The sequence below is a fragment of the Cryphonectria parasitica genome, assembly GCF_011745365.1.
Source record: "Cryphonectria parasitica EP155 unplaced genomic scaffold M406scaffold_4, whole genome shotgun sequence".
NCBI lineage: Eukaryota > Fungi > Ascomycota > Sordariomycetes > Diaporthales > Cryphonectriaceae > Cryphonectria > Cryphonectria parasitica.
This window is the reverse complement of record NW_024468912.1, coordinates 5,002,247-5,019,434: the sequence shown is the minus strand read 5'-3', so window position 1 is coordinate 5,019,434 and position 17,188 is coordinate 5,002,247. Positions and strand designations below refer to the sequence as shown.

The window sequence follows — 17,188 nt, the reverse complement described above, 5'->3', positions numbered from 1 at the left end:
CTAGCAATATATGCGTTCTGGCAGATGATTATATTGCTGTTGAGCTGTTGATTGATCTTTATGCTTACAAACTATTCAGCTAGGCTTAGATTAGTAACTTCGAGCCTTTCGGATAGCTTCTCGATAAGCTATTCGCTCAATACTTGCTGGTTTAGCTGTAGAGCAATCAGGAAGTTATTAATAAATGAAGCTACAATCATCTTTGTATTCTTATTGAAATAAATAGCTGAATTGCTTACCAGCAGCTTGAAGCCTTCAATCTTCAGTTCCTTCTTTGCTTTGGTCTGCCAGTTATATCCTGCCTGCTTGAAACCATATAGAGATGCTATTAGCTTAATCACTTTAGCTCTTATATATCTTATTTGTTTCGCTATTTTAGAATATTCGAATATATAATTAGTAAGAAGATTGAACTATTCGAGGAAAATGCAGTATTCGAGATTGCTATATAGATATGCTGCTACAAAGTTGATCTGAAGAATCTTCCATTCTCTTGCTGCTACTAATACTATAAGAATCCGCTACGAACTTAAGCATGCTATTAATGCAAAGATCTTGTTATAATTAATGCTTTTAATCTGAGTATATCCCTTCGCTACAACTCTTATCTTGAGCTTTGCAATATTTCCTTCCAGATTGCATTTGCAGTATGGAATAATCTTCGCTTTAACCAGGCAGCTAGTATATACTTCCTTGCATTCTCTGAACTTGATAATGCTTATTCTAATGAGATTCTTGATCTTCTTATAAGCAGCCTTTCTTTAAGCTATTCTCTTCTAAGAGTAGCTTATAGCTTCTTTAATGCTTTCTGGATTTAGCTTGAACTTTATTGCAAAATTGAATAATTTATTGAATGTTTAGTTAGTTGGATTGAAAGCGAGGATATTGAATACTTGTAAGTAGCTAAATGCAAAATTTTTAGTATACTCTCCCTCTGCAAGCAACTCTTATACCTCATTAATTATCTCGTTCTTATACCAGGCTAGGGCGCTATTGTTTTGAACTGTTATTATAGCATTCTCGTTTTCATTAGGAATATTATTGAAGTTTGGGATTCTCCGCTATTACTCTTTTACTCCCTTCTTCTTAGGATAGCGATGCGCTAGCTGTCTTTTTGCGTAAAGGGGCAAGAAGCGAAGAATCTCGAGGTTTTCTTTGTTAGAGTTGCATTGCTATGCAGTAATATTGCTAAAGTTCTTGTAAAAGGTTATATAAGGGGTTCGAAGAACTTGTTATTCGATAAACGAGTAAATGTGAAAGTTGTGGAAGCTTGAGAGCTGTTTCTGAGCGTTAGCTATTGCAAGGAAGATGCTTGTCAGGTGGAAAGGTTGCAAAGGCAATGTGGCGAAGTCTTTCTCTCTTTCAGGGGTATACAACCAGAATAACATTGAGGCCTAAGGAGCTAAGTTCTGCTCAGCAGTGCTGACGTGGCTAGAAAGCCGCTTTATAGCCGCATATTGCTTAGTCATCCGTAATCCAGCTGGCTTAGCTAGCCCTGAGCCTTGCTGGCACAATCAGCCCTGACAGATTGTCCCCCCTTATCAGGCCTTGTCCTCAAGGCCTTTGAGGCTTCCGAGCTTTCGTTGCTTTCAGGCTTCCGTTGCTCCCAGGCTTCCGTTGCTCCCAGGCTTCCGTTGCTTCCAGGCTTTCGCTGCTTCCTAGCTGCTCCTACGCTTTCTCAATGCTTCAGGCTCTTAAGATCTCTCAGTGCTTCAGGCTTCTCAAAGCTTCTCAAGATCTCTCAGTGCCTCAGGTTTCTCAAAGCCTCTCAAGATCTCTCAGTGCCTCAGGCCTCTCAAGATCTCTCAGTGCTTCAGGTTTCTCAAAGCCTCTCAAGATCTCTCAGTGCTTCAGGCCTCTCAAGGCCTCTCAAGGTCTCTCAGTGCCTCAGGCCTCTCAAGGCCTCTCAAGGTCTCTCAGTGCCTCAGGCCTCTCAAGGCCTCTCAAGATCTCTCAGTGCCTCAGGCTTCTAGGCCACTCAAGGTCTCTCAAGATCTCTCAGTGCCTCAGGCCTCTCAAGGCCTCTCAAGGTCTCTCAGTGCCTCAGGCCTCTCAAGGCCTCTCAAGATCTCTCAGTGCCTCAGGCTTCTAGGCCACTCAAGGTCTCTCAAGATCTCTCAGTGCCTCAGGCCTCTCAAGGCCTCTCAAGATCTCTCAGTGCCTCAGGCCTCTCAAGGCCTCTCAAGATCTCTCAGTGCCTCAAGCCTCTCAAGGCTTCTCAAGATCTCTCAAGGTCTCTCAGTGCCTCAAGCCTCTCAAGGCTTCTCAAGATCTCTCAAGGTCTCTCAGTGCCTCAGGCCTCTCAAGGCCTCTCAAGATCTCTCAGTGCCTCAAGCCTCTCAAGGCTTCTCAAGATCTCTCAGTGCCTCAGGCTTCTAAGCCACTCAAGGTCTCTCAAGGTCTCTCAGTGCCTCAGGCTTCTCAAAGCCTCTCAGAGTCTCAGGCTTCTCAAAGCTTCTCAAGATCTCTCAGTGCCTCAGGCCTCTCAAGGCTTCTCAACCATCTCCCTCCTTCTCTTCTGGCTTCGTCCCCGAAGCCTGTGAAAAAAAAATCTCTTTTTAATCACATTCCAGACGTAAGTCTTCCGAGTGCAATACCCGCGCTATATACGCTGCTCAGTCGCTGCTCCCTCAGCGCTTTATCCAGGCACTCTTCAGAACTTAAAGCTGTTTGATGTAGGTTGCAAGCCTTCTACCAGGGACTTGGTTTGCAGCCAAGGAGCCCAGCATCCAGGATAGCATCCCTGTAGCTATAACGGATAATTACAGCTTTCCATCTTGAGAGTTGCTCTCTAGCAACTCTGAAGCTGTTGCCATGCTTTGCTCCACTGCTAGGCATAGAAGGATAATTGGTTTGCAATCTAATACCCAAGCAACTTCAGTTGCCAAGCGGATACTCCGCTTCAACTCTGCGCTCTTGCTCAAATAGCGAAGAGCATACTCTCGAAAACAGAAGATACTCAGATCTACTGCTTGCTTACTCTGCTCTCTCGCTCGAATAGCAAAGAACACACTCTCGAAAACAGAAGATACTCAGATCTACTGCTTGCTTACTCTGCTCTCTCGCTCGAATAGCGAAGAATACACTCTCGAAAACAGAAGATACTCAGATCTACTGCTTGCTCATTCTGCTCTCTCGCTCGAATAGCGAAGAATACACTCTCGAAAACAGAAGATACTCAGATCTACTGCTTGCTCACTCTGCTCTCTCGCTCGAATAGCGAAGAATATACTTTATTCTAGCTTAGCAACTCGAATGCTCTAAATCTCTTCTGAATGCTTCTCGCATGCTGCTTGCATACTGCTTGCTTGCTATTTGCTCTAGCTTAGCAACTCGAATGCTCTGAATCTCTTCTGAACGCTTCTTGCACGCTGCTTGCATACTGCTTGCTCGCTATTTGCTCTAGCTTAGCAACTCGAATGCTCTAAATCTCTTCTGAATGCTTCTTGCATGCTGCTTGCATACTGCTTGCTTGCTGTTTGCTCTAGCTTAGCGACTTGAATGCTCTGAATCTCTTCTGAATGCTTCTCGCACGCTGCTTGCATACTGCTTGCTCAACACTGCTTGCTTGCTGTATGCTCTAGCTTAGCAACTCGAATGCTCTGAATCTCTTCTGAACGCTTCTCGCATGCTGCTTGCATACTGCTTGCTTGCTGTTTGCTCTAGCTTAGCGACTCGAATGCTCTGAATCTCTTCTGAATGCTTCTCGCATGCTGCTTGTATACTGCTTGCTCGCTGTTTGCTCTAGCTTAGCGACTCGAATGCTCTGAATCTCTTCTGAACGCTTCTCGCACGCTGCTTGCATACTGCTTGCTTGCTGTTTGCTCTAGCTTAGCGACTTGAATGCTCTGAATCTCTTCTGAACGCTTCTCGTACGCTGCTTGCATACTGCTTGCTCAACACTGCTTGCTCGCTGTATTCAAGGCTCGAAAGCTCGAAAATCGAAAGCTCGAAGGTTAAAGGCTCGAAGGTCAAAGGCTCGAAGGTCAAAGGCTCGAAGGTCAAAGGCTCAAAGATTCGAAAAGGATAGTGGTCTGATCGTTTGCTCTGCTCCTGCTCAGTGTTAGCGCTGCTCCTAGGAAAAAAAAAGATAGAAAGCCTCGCCGGATTGCCTCCTTTAAAAGGGCCAGGCCTCAAACTGTCAGGTGGAAAGGTTGCAAAGGCAATGTGGCGAAGTCTTTCTCTCTTTCAGGGGTATACAACCAGAATAACATTGAGGCCTAAGGAGCTAAGTTCTGCTCAGCAGTGCTGACGTGGCTAGAAAGCCGCTTTATAGCCGCATATTGCTTAGTCATCCGTAATCCAGCTGGCTTAGCTAGCCCTGAGCCTTGCTGGCACAATCAGCCCTGACAATGCTTAGCATGTCTTTGGCTAACAGCTTTGCTAAGCGCACTCTTCTCTGCTCAGATACGTGAATTGTTATCTTATATCCTGATATATAAAAGGCTGAAAAGTTTAGCTTGTTATTCCTCTTCTTATTAATGCTGTTCCAAAAAGCCTGGTATAGTATTTTGCTTTCGAGGGTTTTGGTGCTTATTACATTTAGGATTAGAACTGATTATTTCATTAAATAGCATCAAAATATCTGTGGAATCTGAGTAAGAATAGCGAATTTTGTTACAATGCTTATCAAGAAAAGGATTTCCTGTTCTATAACGGGATTCTGATATGAATTATATGGAGCTGTATTCTTGTACTAGATATCTTCTTCTTTATAAAACTTTCTCAAAGCAGCTGGAATAAATTTCTTCTCTTTATTAAGCTTAATCTACTTTATTGTTCTCTGTATTTGTATACTGAGAATTCTGATAGTTGCTTTAATGCTATTCAGAATCTTATTCTTCTTGGTTCTAAATCCAATAATCTTGTATTGTATAGCATTATCAATTATTAGATATGCATATTGATATTCTCGGATTGAAATAGAAGTTATTATGATAATGTTGATATAAATGCTTATAGCAGCTTCTTCTTTTCAAGCTATAGAATTATAGGACTGGTATTGTAAAGCTATTGCTTTATTATATATATTATATAGCAGATATTCGATCTTCTTGAGATTAATCTGCATTTCAGTATTCGCTTTGATAATCTTTGCAAGCTGTTCTGAGCTTAGATGCCCTAGATAGCAGTGCTAGAGCTTGAGATGCTTCTTTTTCTCGTTGCTTAGTATAGCTATTGTAGCTTGAATCTGTTTTTGGTGCAAGCATTGCTCTTGTAGCGAATTTCCAATTATATTTATGAAGAACTTCTATTTTAATATATTAAGCATTGTAATTCATCCGCTTTTTCCATTGAAGAGAATATTCTTGCTATTAGTTCTCAAGCTATACTCTTTACTGAAATATAATCATTCTCTGCTGAAGATATTAATAGGGAAGCTATTGATTAGCATATAGTATATTAGTTCAATAATTCATTTATTGATCTTTGAGTAGCTTGTTTTCAGAAGCAGCTAAGCTATGCTTATAGCTATTGAGTATACTGATCTGCTGCTCATCATAATAGCTTCCTTTCTATCAATCTTAGTCTATTAGCTTGGAAAGTATCAGAGCTTAGTATTAACAATATAGATATTAGAGCCTGTATTATACAGCTAGCAGTTCCTCAGAGCAAGCATTAGGCTGTTGCTGCTGTATATTTGAGCTACTATTGCTATCTCAGAGCTAGGCATATCATCTCCTTCAGCAGATCTATTGATAGCTTCGAGATAGCAGTTCAGAGCTTCGCAGATGCGCTGCTAGGAGCTCTTAGAAATTAATGCACTTACAGCACAGCTTGTTAGGCCTTCAATAGAGTGATTGAACGAATAAGGAGATGCAGCCTGGTTGCTAGTTTGGGCACTCTGTTCAGATAATATCTGGAATGCTTCTTCTTCCTTGTTTTAGTTGCTTTTCCTTCTCTTCTCTTCCTTACCATTGCTATTATCTGGATTGTAAGCGTTTCCATTCTTTTTCCAGCATTCTCTCTTGATATAGCCCTTTTTGCCACAGTTATGGCATTCTACATTCTTCTTCCAACTATCTCGTATTTTCAAGCTTGAGATAGAGTTCATTGCCTTCTTCCCCTCCTTGCCTCCGCCCTTTCCAGCTTCTTATACTATGAACTCGTTGGTAAGATTGCTAATTAGATCTGATAGGGGGGTAGAGGGGGTTGTTCTGAGGGTCGTTCTGGCGCGTGCTGCTCACTCAGAGCGAGCTTGGGAAACGCCTTGTACAAATATTAAGCATGCAAGAGTGCTTGCAAACAGTATATTTGCTCTATGGATATTAGCAACGAGGCTTCTAAACTTTGAGCAATACTTAATAGGATTGTTTTTGAGCTTCAGGTTTATCAGCTTGTAGAACCAGAATATCTAGCTAGCAGAGCCTGTAATACTGTATATATTCAGCAAGGCCTGCTAAAGCTTTATACTAGAGGTAATATTAGCGAATCGCTTCAGAATATCCGTTAAGATTATCTTTCTGAGCCTTACATCCAGATACTAATTAGCCTTAAGCATAAGAACTGCATTCTCAGCTTATAGAATGCTAGCTAGATTCATCATGCTAGCTACTATAACCTTCCAGATGCAATAATTCGTTGCTATCAACATCTGAATCTTATTCAGCTGAATCTCAGTCCAGTTAACATCTTCATTCTTAATAGCTGAGCTTATCATAGCCTCAGCTCTGGCCTTAGCTTTCGCTGCAGCAGACCTCGTAATTACACCCTCAGCCTGCTCTGGATCCATGCTGTCCAGGGACCCGGCGCTGCGCTGGCGAGGCTTGCGATAGTGTGTAAGGAAACGTGTGTGTAGCTTGAGCTAAGCCGGGCTCATAACCTGTCAAATGTGGAGCAGTGAACTCATCGGGATGAAGGATGGGTGAAAAGCTAGGTTATCGATTTCTTGTACTAATCCTTCTAACTATCCTGGGGCCAGAGGTACTGGTGCACCCGTTTCTATAGGAAAAGTACAACAAAGGGCTGGCTAGCCTGAAATCTAGTGAAAGGGCCCTGGTGTCAGGGGCCTGAAAGGCCCTTTCACCCACATGAGACCAATGCCTTTATTCCGACAGATTCTAAAAATTCCACGGCGAAATTGTGTGAATATTTGTTTCGTTTTTCGGCCTATCACAAACTCTAGAAAAAGAAAATCGTTTCTCCCTTTCAGATCTCAAGCGCATGGAAGACGGATCCAAGAAAACTCACGAAGCTTGCAGGATCGATAGAAGGAGAACTTCTACAGATAGACAGGGGCGGCTATGTCCGGTGTGAGCACTTACATTCACGTTGTAGACAAGACGAATGAACTCACTTGCCTATTCACTCGATGCTATCTGTTGCGTGCATGCTTATAAGCCACGTGCTATGTTGTTAACACTCTGACTATTTCAGATCCTGGGAACGAGTTAGCAACACTCAGCGCAGTGAGAGAGAGAGGCGCCATTTGACATGGATATACACAACGAAAAGAGCAAAAGGATGAGATGACGCATCTCGTGTTCTCTTTGTCCCACAGATGAGCCGAGGTGAATTATATCCTCGATCCGCAAGGGCAAGTTGCTATCAGTACTTAAAGTCCCTCTGCTTTTCTATTCCATTACACCCTACTTGAGTAGTCAAGTACCTAATGCAAGACAACCTCCGAGAGGTCACACAATCACACACAGCCCAGCCACCGCTGTGACCCGAGTTTCACACTCTAGTGCAAGTATCCACACAGATGAGTATGTAATCAGGATGCCTGTTATAGAGCAGCGGCTGCTCACATGCTGCAGAAAAGAAAATAGAACAGCATATATAACAAGCCCAAGATATATCCCAGGGCTGGCTACGATGTACTGCTGGTAACGCTCTTTACAATGACTCGTCCAGCTTTCGTCGACCCCGACTACTGGCACCTGCTCGGCGGCCAAACGCCAGCACCGCCGCCTCCACAGACGGACCTATACGCCATCAGAAACACGACCACGGCCGCGACCAAGGCAGCATCCGACGCGCTATCTTTCCCGATCGGCATGACCACGACAGTGAGCACCGCCACAGCGTCTGATGGTAGCAGGTTCAACATCACACGCTTCGTACCGCTCGCCGTGCAGCAGAGCCAGCACACGGCCCCGCCGCAAAGGGCCGTCGTCTATGCATTTGGCGGCGGCTTGATTGCGGGCAGCGTCGCTGTTTCTTACAGCATAATTGCAAACTTTGCTGAGCAGATCGCGACCCAAGTCTTCGCGCCCGACTACCGCCTGGCGCCAGAGCACCCCTACCCGGCGGCTCTGGACGACGTACGTCTACACCTGCATCACCTGGCTACAGGCGCATTCGGTCGACTTCAATGTCAATCCCGCTCGCATCATCACCTTCGGCCAGAGCGCGGGTGGCGCGCTCACTGCTGCCGCGGCGCTCAAGGCCAGAGACGAGGGTCTGAACCCTCCCCTCGTCGCCCAGGTCCTGCGCTACCCTATGCTAGACGACCGGACCACAATGGATCCTCAGAACCCCCGGTTTCCATTCTTGACTTGGTCTCCCAGTAGTAACACGATCGTATGGAAGGCGTATTTGGGGAAGATCAACGAAACGAAGCAGAGCTTAGGTAAACAAAGGCTTTTGCATACTTCAGCCTACATTGTTCGGACAAACTATTACTGATCTCTCTTTCTCTCACCCTACCGTTAGGGTGCGCAGCTCCGGCCCCCTACACGGCCACCCCCACTCGTGCCGATGCTCTGCACGGCCTACCTCCAACTCACCTAGGCGTTGGGGGCCTAGACCTCTTCCGCGACGAATCCGTGGCCTTCGCAGCCAGGTTGTCGTCGCACAACGTCAAGGTGCAATCTAAGGTCTACCCTGGCGTGCCACACGGCTTCGACGGCAGCCCTGCTTTCTCGCTCAGGTTCGAGCTGTGGAGTGATGAGGCGAAAATCATTCAGCAGTATTAGACCAGCCTGGGGCCCATATTATCTACTTACTTCGTACTTGGTTCGGTTAGTGGCTCATTAGGTCGGAGATGGCACAAGATCGTTCAAGCAGATAATGCAACAATATCATCGACGCGTGGTTATTATATTGTATTCAGTACAAGCTCTAGTGATTAATTTTCAGACTTTGCCACCTGAGCAACACATATTTGTGGACGGATTAGTTGTGTCTTCTTCCAATTTAGATAATTCCTGGCGTTGTACTGTAGTGTAGGTTGTACCTTCATACGCTTTCACACACTTGGGGTCTGATGGTCAGGCACCGTTTCGCAGCTTCCGAGCCTTGCTGGTGATCCGGGAATTCAAGGCTCGACTTCAGAAGCACCTCCCAATGTGAGCCAGACTTTCGTCCAACGATGTGAGTTGCGTCACGACGTGGAGCGCCATTACTCACGCCATGACCAATCTTGGATCAGTACAGCCTCTTGGCGGTGATGAGCCACGGTGTCCATGGGCCTGAGCGTGGACATGCGCCGACGCCTCGACCCGCAGATCCCCAACAATTTCATAGGCAACGCATTGGCGATGGCATGGCCGACCGTTGCCCGGAGCAGCCTTCTGCACGCTGCCCACGCCTCCTGTGAGAGCTCCTTGTCTCCGTTGGTGTCTCTGTCGCAGGTCGCTTCTTGTGTCCGCAAGTCCCAAGTGTCTCTGGGGTGGGAAATACTTTGCCGACCTGGTGGCCTATCTCGGCACCAAACACTGGCGTGAGATTGCTACTTCAGTGCACAGACAGCCCGTATGGAGTGCATGTACTGAGATTTGTACTGGTACATTCTCGGAGTATTGATCTCTTTTCTTAGGATTTGGCCACCTGCCCTCAGTTACATAGTACGCGGAAGGACGACGCAGCAGTCCGTCTCACCTCTCTCCGAGTGACTCGCACTTTACAACGGCCCGTATGATAGTGCGGCTGACACAGATACATGGTGGCTGCAGCACCTCGGATAAAGGAGGAGGGGGCGGGGTTGGGGCGGTAGGCCCGCGCTGGGGTGGAGCGGGCCACGATTCTGATCCTCACAAAGGACACCAACGTTATACACAACACCAACATGAGAATTGAGCCATTCAATATTTCTTTCCCTGAGTAACTAATTCTCACAGGCAATATACGGACCGTGCTCCAGGTCATCAGGTAGAGACTCGCCGAGATGACTCCAGCAACCTCTTTCTCGACCTTCTGGACGCACTTCTTCCCTCCAAGACCCAAATTCACTGATAAGGATGTGCCAGACCTGACTGGCAAGGTCTGCGTGGTGACTGGTTCCAACACGGGCATCGGCAAAGATGTGGCCCGCATCTTGTACCTCAAGAACGCCAGAGTCTACATGGCGTGTCGCTCTGAGCAAAAGGCCCTCCGAGCTATTGACGCTATCAGGACTGACAAAGAAGCCGCCCACTCCCGCGGAGAGCTGATATTCCTGCCTCTCGACCTGTGCGACTTGTCCAAGACTCGAAACGCGGCACAGAGCCTCGTCAAAAAAGAGGATAAGATTCACGTCTTGTTCAACAATGCAGGTGTTCTGAGCAGCCCCGGTGACCCATGGCGGAAGACGAAGCAGGGTTACGACATCGCCCTGGGCGTCAACTGCGTAGCCACGTTCCTGTTCACCCGGCTGCTGACACCCACGCTCGCTGCCACAGCTCAGGCCGAACAACAGCCGAACACGGTACGGGTTATCTGGCTGTCGTCCTTTGGCCTGGAGCTCGAAGGCGTGGGCGTTGTCCTGGATAATATTCACTACGAAAAGCCTGAGAGCCATACCCGGCGGTACGGACTGAGCAAGACAGGCGCCTGGGCGCTGGGAGTCGAGTACGCTCGGCGCCACTCCCGCTCTGACGGCATCGTCAGCGTCCCTCTCAATCCTGGTAATCTCCGATCCGAATTGGCTCGGGACCAGGGCATCGCGATAAAGATTCTTGTTGAGCTGCTTTGTTATCCTGTGATCAATGGGGCTTATACAGAGCTGTTCGCCGCCTTCTCGCCAGAGGTGACCGTCGAGTCCGACTGGTCCAAAGAGTGGAGTACGCTCTCCCCTCAATGCTTTTATCTCTGTTTGTTTTCAACATTCTGTTCATGAATGCTGACAGTCATTCATCCAGTAATCCCATTTGGCCGGTTCTACCCCCTGCGGCCTGATCTTCCCAAGGCAACCAAGACTGAGGCTGAAGGTGGCACAGGTGGGGTCAGCAAGTTCTGGGAGTGGTGTGAAGACCAGGTCAAGGAGTATCTATAGAGGTGATAAATGTTCCCTTTATTTACTATGTAATAAGGATTTCACAATGCACAGTGGATGTTGTATTTATGTATATTCCTTTGTGCACAACCGGAGTCGACTTCCCAGACCGAGAAGTTGCATTAATGCTTAGTAGTGGGTGGTTTTTTTTTTTTGGGGGGGGGGGGGCGGGGGGGGCGAGGGTTCACCTTCCAGAATCATGTTAACTAAATCAAAGTATTACACTTGCAGCAGACCACCCATTCCTCGCCCAAGCCAGCGTACGGCCTCCTCAAGGCAAGATCACTCAAGAGCGAGTGATGGCATTGCTGCCCAGAATCGACAACATAACACGCTCCGAAGAACTGACCCTATCTGTCTCGCATACAATATCCGTGCTCATCGTGCCATTGCCAGACCACGTGCTCGTCCGCGTGCACGCCGTGTACTTCTCTCATAGTCAATCTAAGGCTGCCCCCCCCCCCCCCCCCCAAAGCCCTCTCTTCCTTATCTAGGCTATATCATTCTGGGGTGAGAACTTTACTGTAATACACACATGAGCCCTTTTTTTTTTCTGTGCAAGTAAACATTTTATTCTGATAGTACCATAGAGCTCTCAGCCCGACAGATTACAAGATTGTCTCGTATTGCTGCCATTAGGAGATCTCACCGGCTGCAACTTCTGCGGCGGCGTCGTTGAGGTCGGTTCCGGGATAGCACTATTAGTCTCTTGTAGCCAGTAACTCGCATCTACGGAGCAATTTGTCCCCACAACAAGGAGACAGTGCGGATGGAGAATTGAGGAGCGGCTCCTTGGCCCAGTGGCTGATGGCCGGCTCGCATGTGCTGTTGCGAGTGCATGACACGTGGAATGACCTCGAGGGCAAGGCATCGGGTGGTATGGGCTAGGGCTCCATTGGTCTAGCATTGTCGGCACAGGATTACCTGCTGCCACTGAGTTATTCAATCTTCCATAATACTAAATCTTATCCCCCTGTCAGATACAGTGACTGTGTTTTGGCCGTCATGTCGCCTCAGTAGCCCTAGCCCTGACCGGCTGTCAGATACTGTGCTGCAGCAACGGCGAATTACACACCTTCCAGCTGCGTCGAAGATAGTCGAACATGGCTCACACGACCGGAACGCCCTATTCGCTACGTCCTTAACTTTCTCACCAGCACAGACTCAGTAACCAAGTGTCAGGCGGCCTTGACGCGCACAGACGGGCGGTATGCCTATGTGTAGTTTATGCCTTCTGCCTTCCGGACTCGGAACGCTGTCCGTGTCAAGGAGGTAACAAGTTACGAAGACCTAGGGAGGTGCGTATTGCTTGAAGCACCTGGCACAGGTTCTGAAGAAACTGACGGCGATCAGTCAGCTAAGCTCACATACAATCTTGAGGCCAATCTCATAAATTCAAGAGCAATGGCAGCAGCTTAGGAGATCACATGTAGTACTTACCTCTTACTATAAGAAGCCTTATCTTAAAGCCACGCATCTTATTGAGCGTTCTTTAAAGACTACCTAATCATTAGGAACTTGACTGGGACGAATTTGACTACGGATACCCTCCTGAAGATGAGTAAGTCAATATGCAGAAAGCGCACTCGGCTTTGATTATCACTTGAAATGCTGTACTATATGCAGACCGGCTGTGATAAGCACTGCCGTACTTAGTTCGCATATCTTATAATAGAATAGTATATAGTCTTGGCGCATATCAATACCACATAACTTAGACCTAGCAGCTCATACATATACAACTGCTTAACGAATTATTGTAAGTTATTCCCTATTCTGGCTTGGCTCGCGCATTTCAATCTTGCTAAATATATACATAATAAATAATACAATTCTTTTAGCAGACTAGTTTGACAAATGATATGGAGAACATTATATCTTGCGATCTTTCCTACATCGCTTAAGTTCAAGCAAGTTAGTACCTTGCATCTTTTGGGAAGCACTTCATTAGAAACATATGATGAGTGATGTTGTCACTTTTGGTGCTTGCATTAATTCTTGCTTCTGAAGGCTTGAACGTCTTTTTTATTTTATTTATGATATTTGCAGGCACACTAGCAATGAGACGGATGGAGCTTTGAGAAATAATATGGGAACAGACCAAACTAATCTCCTCTATTTTTGATACCACACTATATGTACACCACCATATGGGATTTTCTAATTCCCTCCTATCTATAACACAAGCTAGTTCCAGTACCACCTGCAATGCCTCGTCCCAGGCGTCTAAGCATAGTTCGGAAGAGTGACCTCGTAAACATCGCCATCACGAGTGAAAGAGTAGCCGTGAACTCCGTCGTCTGCCAGGACCACACTCGTGGGTCCCTCAGTGGTTGTGAAGTTAGCAACAATAGCCACTTCACCGCTGGTGATGTTAACCATCTGGATATATGTAGGATTCATAGCTCCGAAGATGAGGCTAGAGTTTTGAGCGATAGCCATATCATCCCAGTTGTCGGTACCAGTCTGGTTGGCCACAATCCTAGAACGTGTATCATGTCAACAGCTGCTCGGAATAACTAGAAATAGAAGAGTTTCAAAATATGTGGGTTTGCAAAATGGAGGCCCAACAGGTGAGCCTCATTTCACAAAGCCTGCTAGAATCGATCGAGAAGATAGAGTAGATAATAGGTTGATACGTACTCTGCAGCACCCGTGGCGGCGGTACCATTGGCAAGGATGGGCATGCGCGCAAGAAAAAGCTTCGACACATTGGTAAAGTAGACATAGAGCTCGCCTGTAGCCTCGTCGATATAGAGCTTAAGGCCGTCGATGCCGAGGTCGACACCGGTGGGGCTGTCGGTTGATAGCGCCATCAACTCGTCGGAAATGACCTGCACAGCTGTCTTAGCCTCCAGGTCGATACGCCAAATGAGGCCGAGGACCGAGTCGGCGACGAGCAAGACGTTGGGGTCAGATGGCAGCGACACCAAGCCGTTGAAGTTCTCGGCCTCCGGCACAACCAGGATCGTCTCGGGCGTGACAGTGCCGTTGCCGTTAGCCAGATCAATCGTAAAGACTGTCTCGTTGACGTAGATGTCACCACGGACACCGGCGGTCACAGCATACTTGTCGTCTCCGATCGAAGCAATCCCCTGCACAGAGTCGACGCCCGGCAGCGTGGCCACGACCACAGGGGATGGAGTAGCTGCGGAAGGGTCCAGGTTGTACACAGTGTTAGTGGACAAGGGAACCATAAGGATTTGGCCGTTAGGACGCAGGACGGCGTTTTCAATGTCGGTTGTGCTGCCAAAACTGTAGAGGAGTGTCCCCTGGTCTACAGTCTCGGCACACGCGCTGGTGGCCATGTAGATAGCGGCGAGAAGGGCGGAGCGGAAAGCCATGACTTCTTGCTGGAAACGAGCTGCGCTGAAAAGGCCGTGAAAGATTTGAAGCGAGAGGCTATTTGAAAAATGTATTGGGGAATGAATGTGTTCGTCTCAAGAACGTGCCAGTTTCGAAGAATGAGTGAATATGCTAGGAAAAGACTGTGTGTTGGGATGAGGCTATGATCATTGTCTTGTTGATGAGTAGGGTATGCGGGCTCTTATATATTGGACATTGTGCTTGACTTGGTGACAGTGGGCTCAAGAACACGAAAGCTAAAAAGGCTATACGGGTCCGTACTATTCAGCATTTGCATAGTACTTACATGGTCATTACAGAACGAGACAATGCCTCCTATGCCGGGTTCGTGCCGATTGACCAGGGTGCTGATGTCTAAGCATGGGTTGCGCGGCAAGCTAGAGATATTAATGACGAATGCTACACCGGACTGCAGCCTTCACTCAGGTAGAGCTCCGAATACGCTGCAATGCTGCACGATCGTGTGCTGCAATTCTGCAGGCACACTGCTGCATGGCCGAGTAGGCGAAGTGACGATACTACGTTATCCTCGGCTGGTATTCGGAACTCCGCACGCCGTCATGAACGGGAGAATATGCCTCCAACCTCCGCATCCTTCTGGTGACAAGGCCCTTGCAGGCTATTTCTCCACCCAACCCATGCTGTGTCGGGGTACGCAAAGGTGCTTGCGACACGGAATATCTAGACGCGTCAACAGTCCTCGAGAGGGCTACACTGTAAGAAACTCTATCCGCATTGCTTGCAAAGAAGGGACTTTCACAGCAATGCCAGTGAAGGGAACCGGCCTCCTGGCGAAGTCAACAACACCAACGCAACTATCATCAGAAACAGGGACACGATATAGCTACAATATTTTACAAAGTTACCGTTATGTACTAGTATCTACTAGTACCACCATCACCGGCCATTTTCTCCACTCAAAATTCAACCTGATTGGCCATAGAGCCTACACGCCCTGGTCTCGCTTAATTGGCGTCTCTATAGTCGCTAAGGGATGGACCGACGGCAGTTTGGACGCATCTGAAAATGGTTTGAAAAAACTACCCGACCGAACCGAGTGTCGCGCCGGCAAACTTGCCGCGAGATTCTTGGTTATTGTATCAATATACTTGAACACGCATGTTTTATATAAAGGTCTATGTGTAGATATATTTATTTCTTAGCATGGTTTTCGCTTAATCAATTGTCTTAGATTGGCTCACATTGACTTTATACAACAGGGCATATGGTGCACTGCCAGCTCTATTTATATCTATCCATGGGTTGGTGCAGGGCTTTGGATAGCCCCTAGCGAAGAAAAACACCACTGGGGTAACCACGACATCGTAAAGAGAATTTGCGCTTTGCCGAAGTGAGCATAAAGCTTGCGTGTACAGTAGGCGATACTACTCTGGATCAAGATGCTCGGCTCTAAATCTATCCAGGTGCTTTCTATTTCGATCCAGTCGCTCCTGTTAACATTTCCCTTGGAGAGCTACCCCTTATTAGTATCGAGCCGGACCCGTCCCCGGGCCCGAATCTCGACATCTGAGGAATGTTTTGCCGAAAAGCCTTGCTTCACGTAGAATGAGTACAATGTTGGTCAGCTATTAGATTAAAAGCCATATTTAGTGAACTTCTCTCGGCCTACATAAGCTTTAGCAACACTAGGCATTCACGTTACTACCTGAGCACCGGTCATGAATGGCTTTTATAGCACTACAAGTGATCAGCTAGGAAAAGAAAATAAGGGCACCAATCGGGCAGCAATACTCTATAGCCTTGTTCTTTACAACCACATGTATTGGCTCTCCGACAGCCCTTAGCATTTCCAATCAATAACTTAGCACATGTAGAGAAGCAGGCATAGTTGCCGGGTTGCCTCATTCAGCAACAAAATTCACGTCAGAGCCACGGCCACCAGAGACCCCCGCGCAGATTCCGACTGGCATAATTGTGCTCTTGCATGTAGTTGCTTAGATTCTGTGACATGTTTGATATCACGCTCACAGCGCAGCACCACAAGCTACTCAACCACGGGAAGACCAGCTTCAATGCTAACCCCCAAGTTCACCCTTTGATCTCATCCGTCACGCGTGGTGAGAGCATGGACGAGGTGAGCGACTGGCATTGTCCTGGCGGACGACCCTGAATCGCCCAGTGCTTTCGTCGGACGCCGTGGCCGGCCTACTAGATACGACGCAGGCCTCAATATTAGACCTAGTAGGATCAGGTCTGCACCTGCTGCTGAGGAGTAGAGCCCCTCGGAGTAGCCACGTATGCATTGGCGCTGAAGCGGCACAAGGGCGCGCGCGTTTCTATGCTGTGGCCAGCCGGGACCCTTTTCAGCCTGAACGCGACTATAGCCTAGCAGCTGTCCAGACGGCGGACGAAACCCAACAGAAGGGGGCCAGGAACAGGTTAACACCCGGCAACAACAGTATAATAAACCGCACCCGCTTGAGTTAGGGCTATCTGCTCGCATTGATGCGCATCTTCTCTGCGTGCCTACAAATTGTCCGCAGAGTAATGCCATCACTCAGCCAACTCGCTACTAAAACAATAACATACCAACTGATTTTCATTATCGAGATCTCACAATATGAATAATACTAATACTTTGTCAATAACGGTTCTTCCAATTCG

The 17,188-nt window shown here is 47.3% G+C and overlaps 4 protein-coding genes across 4 annotated transcripts; 3 read left to right on the top strand and 1 right to left on the bottom strand.

The window, feature by feature from the left end:
• Positions 1–1,363: 1,363 nt before the first annotated feature.
• M406DRAFT_54987 (uncharacterized protein) lies at positions 1,364–2,935 on the top strand (the record flags this gene model as incomplete). The annotated part of the gene is made up of 2 exons (XM_040924547.1): positions 1,364–1,991; positions 2,400–2,935. A coding segment is annotated over exon 1 (292 nt), but the record flags the coding sequence as incomplete, so codon positions are not given.
• Positions 2,936–7,844: 4,909 nt separating this feature from the next.
• Positions 7,845–8,921, top strand: M406DRAFT_68921 (uncharacterized protein; the record flags this gene model as incomplete). Its single annotated transcript, XM_040925213.1, has 3 exons — positions 7,845–8,267; positions 8,299–8,575; positions 8,659–8,921. 3 exons carry the CDS (start codon positions 7,845–7,847, stop codon positions 8,919–8,921), a joined length of 963 nt encoding a protein of 320 aa, XP_040777567.1.
• Positions 8,922–10,111: 1,190 nt separating this feature from the next.
• M406DRAFT_291095 (NAD(P)-binding protein) lies at positions 10,112–11,222 on the top strand (the record flags this gene model as incomplete). Its single annotated transcript, XM_040918941.1, has 2 exons — positions 10,112–10,985; positions 11,064–11,222. The coding sequence occupies 2 exons, from the start codon at positions 10,112–10,114 to the stop codon at positions 11,195–11,197; spliced, it is 1,008 nt and encodes a 335-aa protein (XP_040777566.1). The 3' UTR covers positions 11,198–11,222.
• A 2,201-nt stretch (positions 11,223–13,423) lies between these two features.
• On the bottom strand, positions 13,424–14,541 carry M406DRAFT_68919 (uncharacterized protein; the record flags this gene model as incomplete). The annotated part of the gene is made up of 2 exons (XM_040925212.1): positions 13,424–13,679; positions 13,841–14,541. 2 exons carry the CDS (start codon positions 14,539–14,541, stop codon positions 13,424–13,426), a joined length of 957 nt encoding a protein of 318 aa, XP_040777565.1.
• Positions 14,542–17,188: the final 2,647 nt, after the last annotated feature.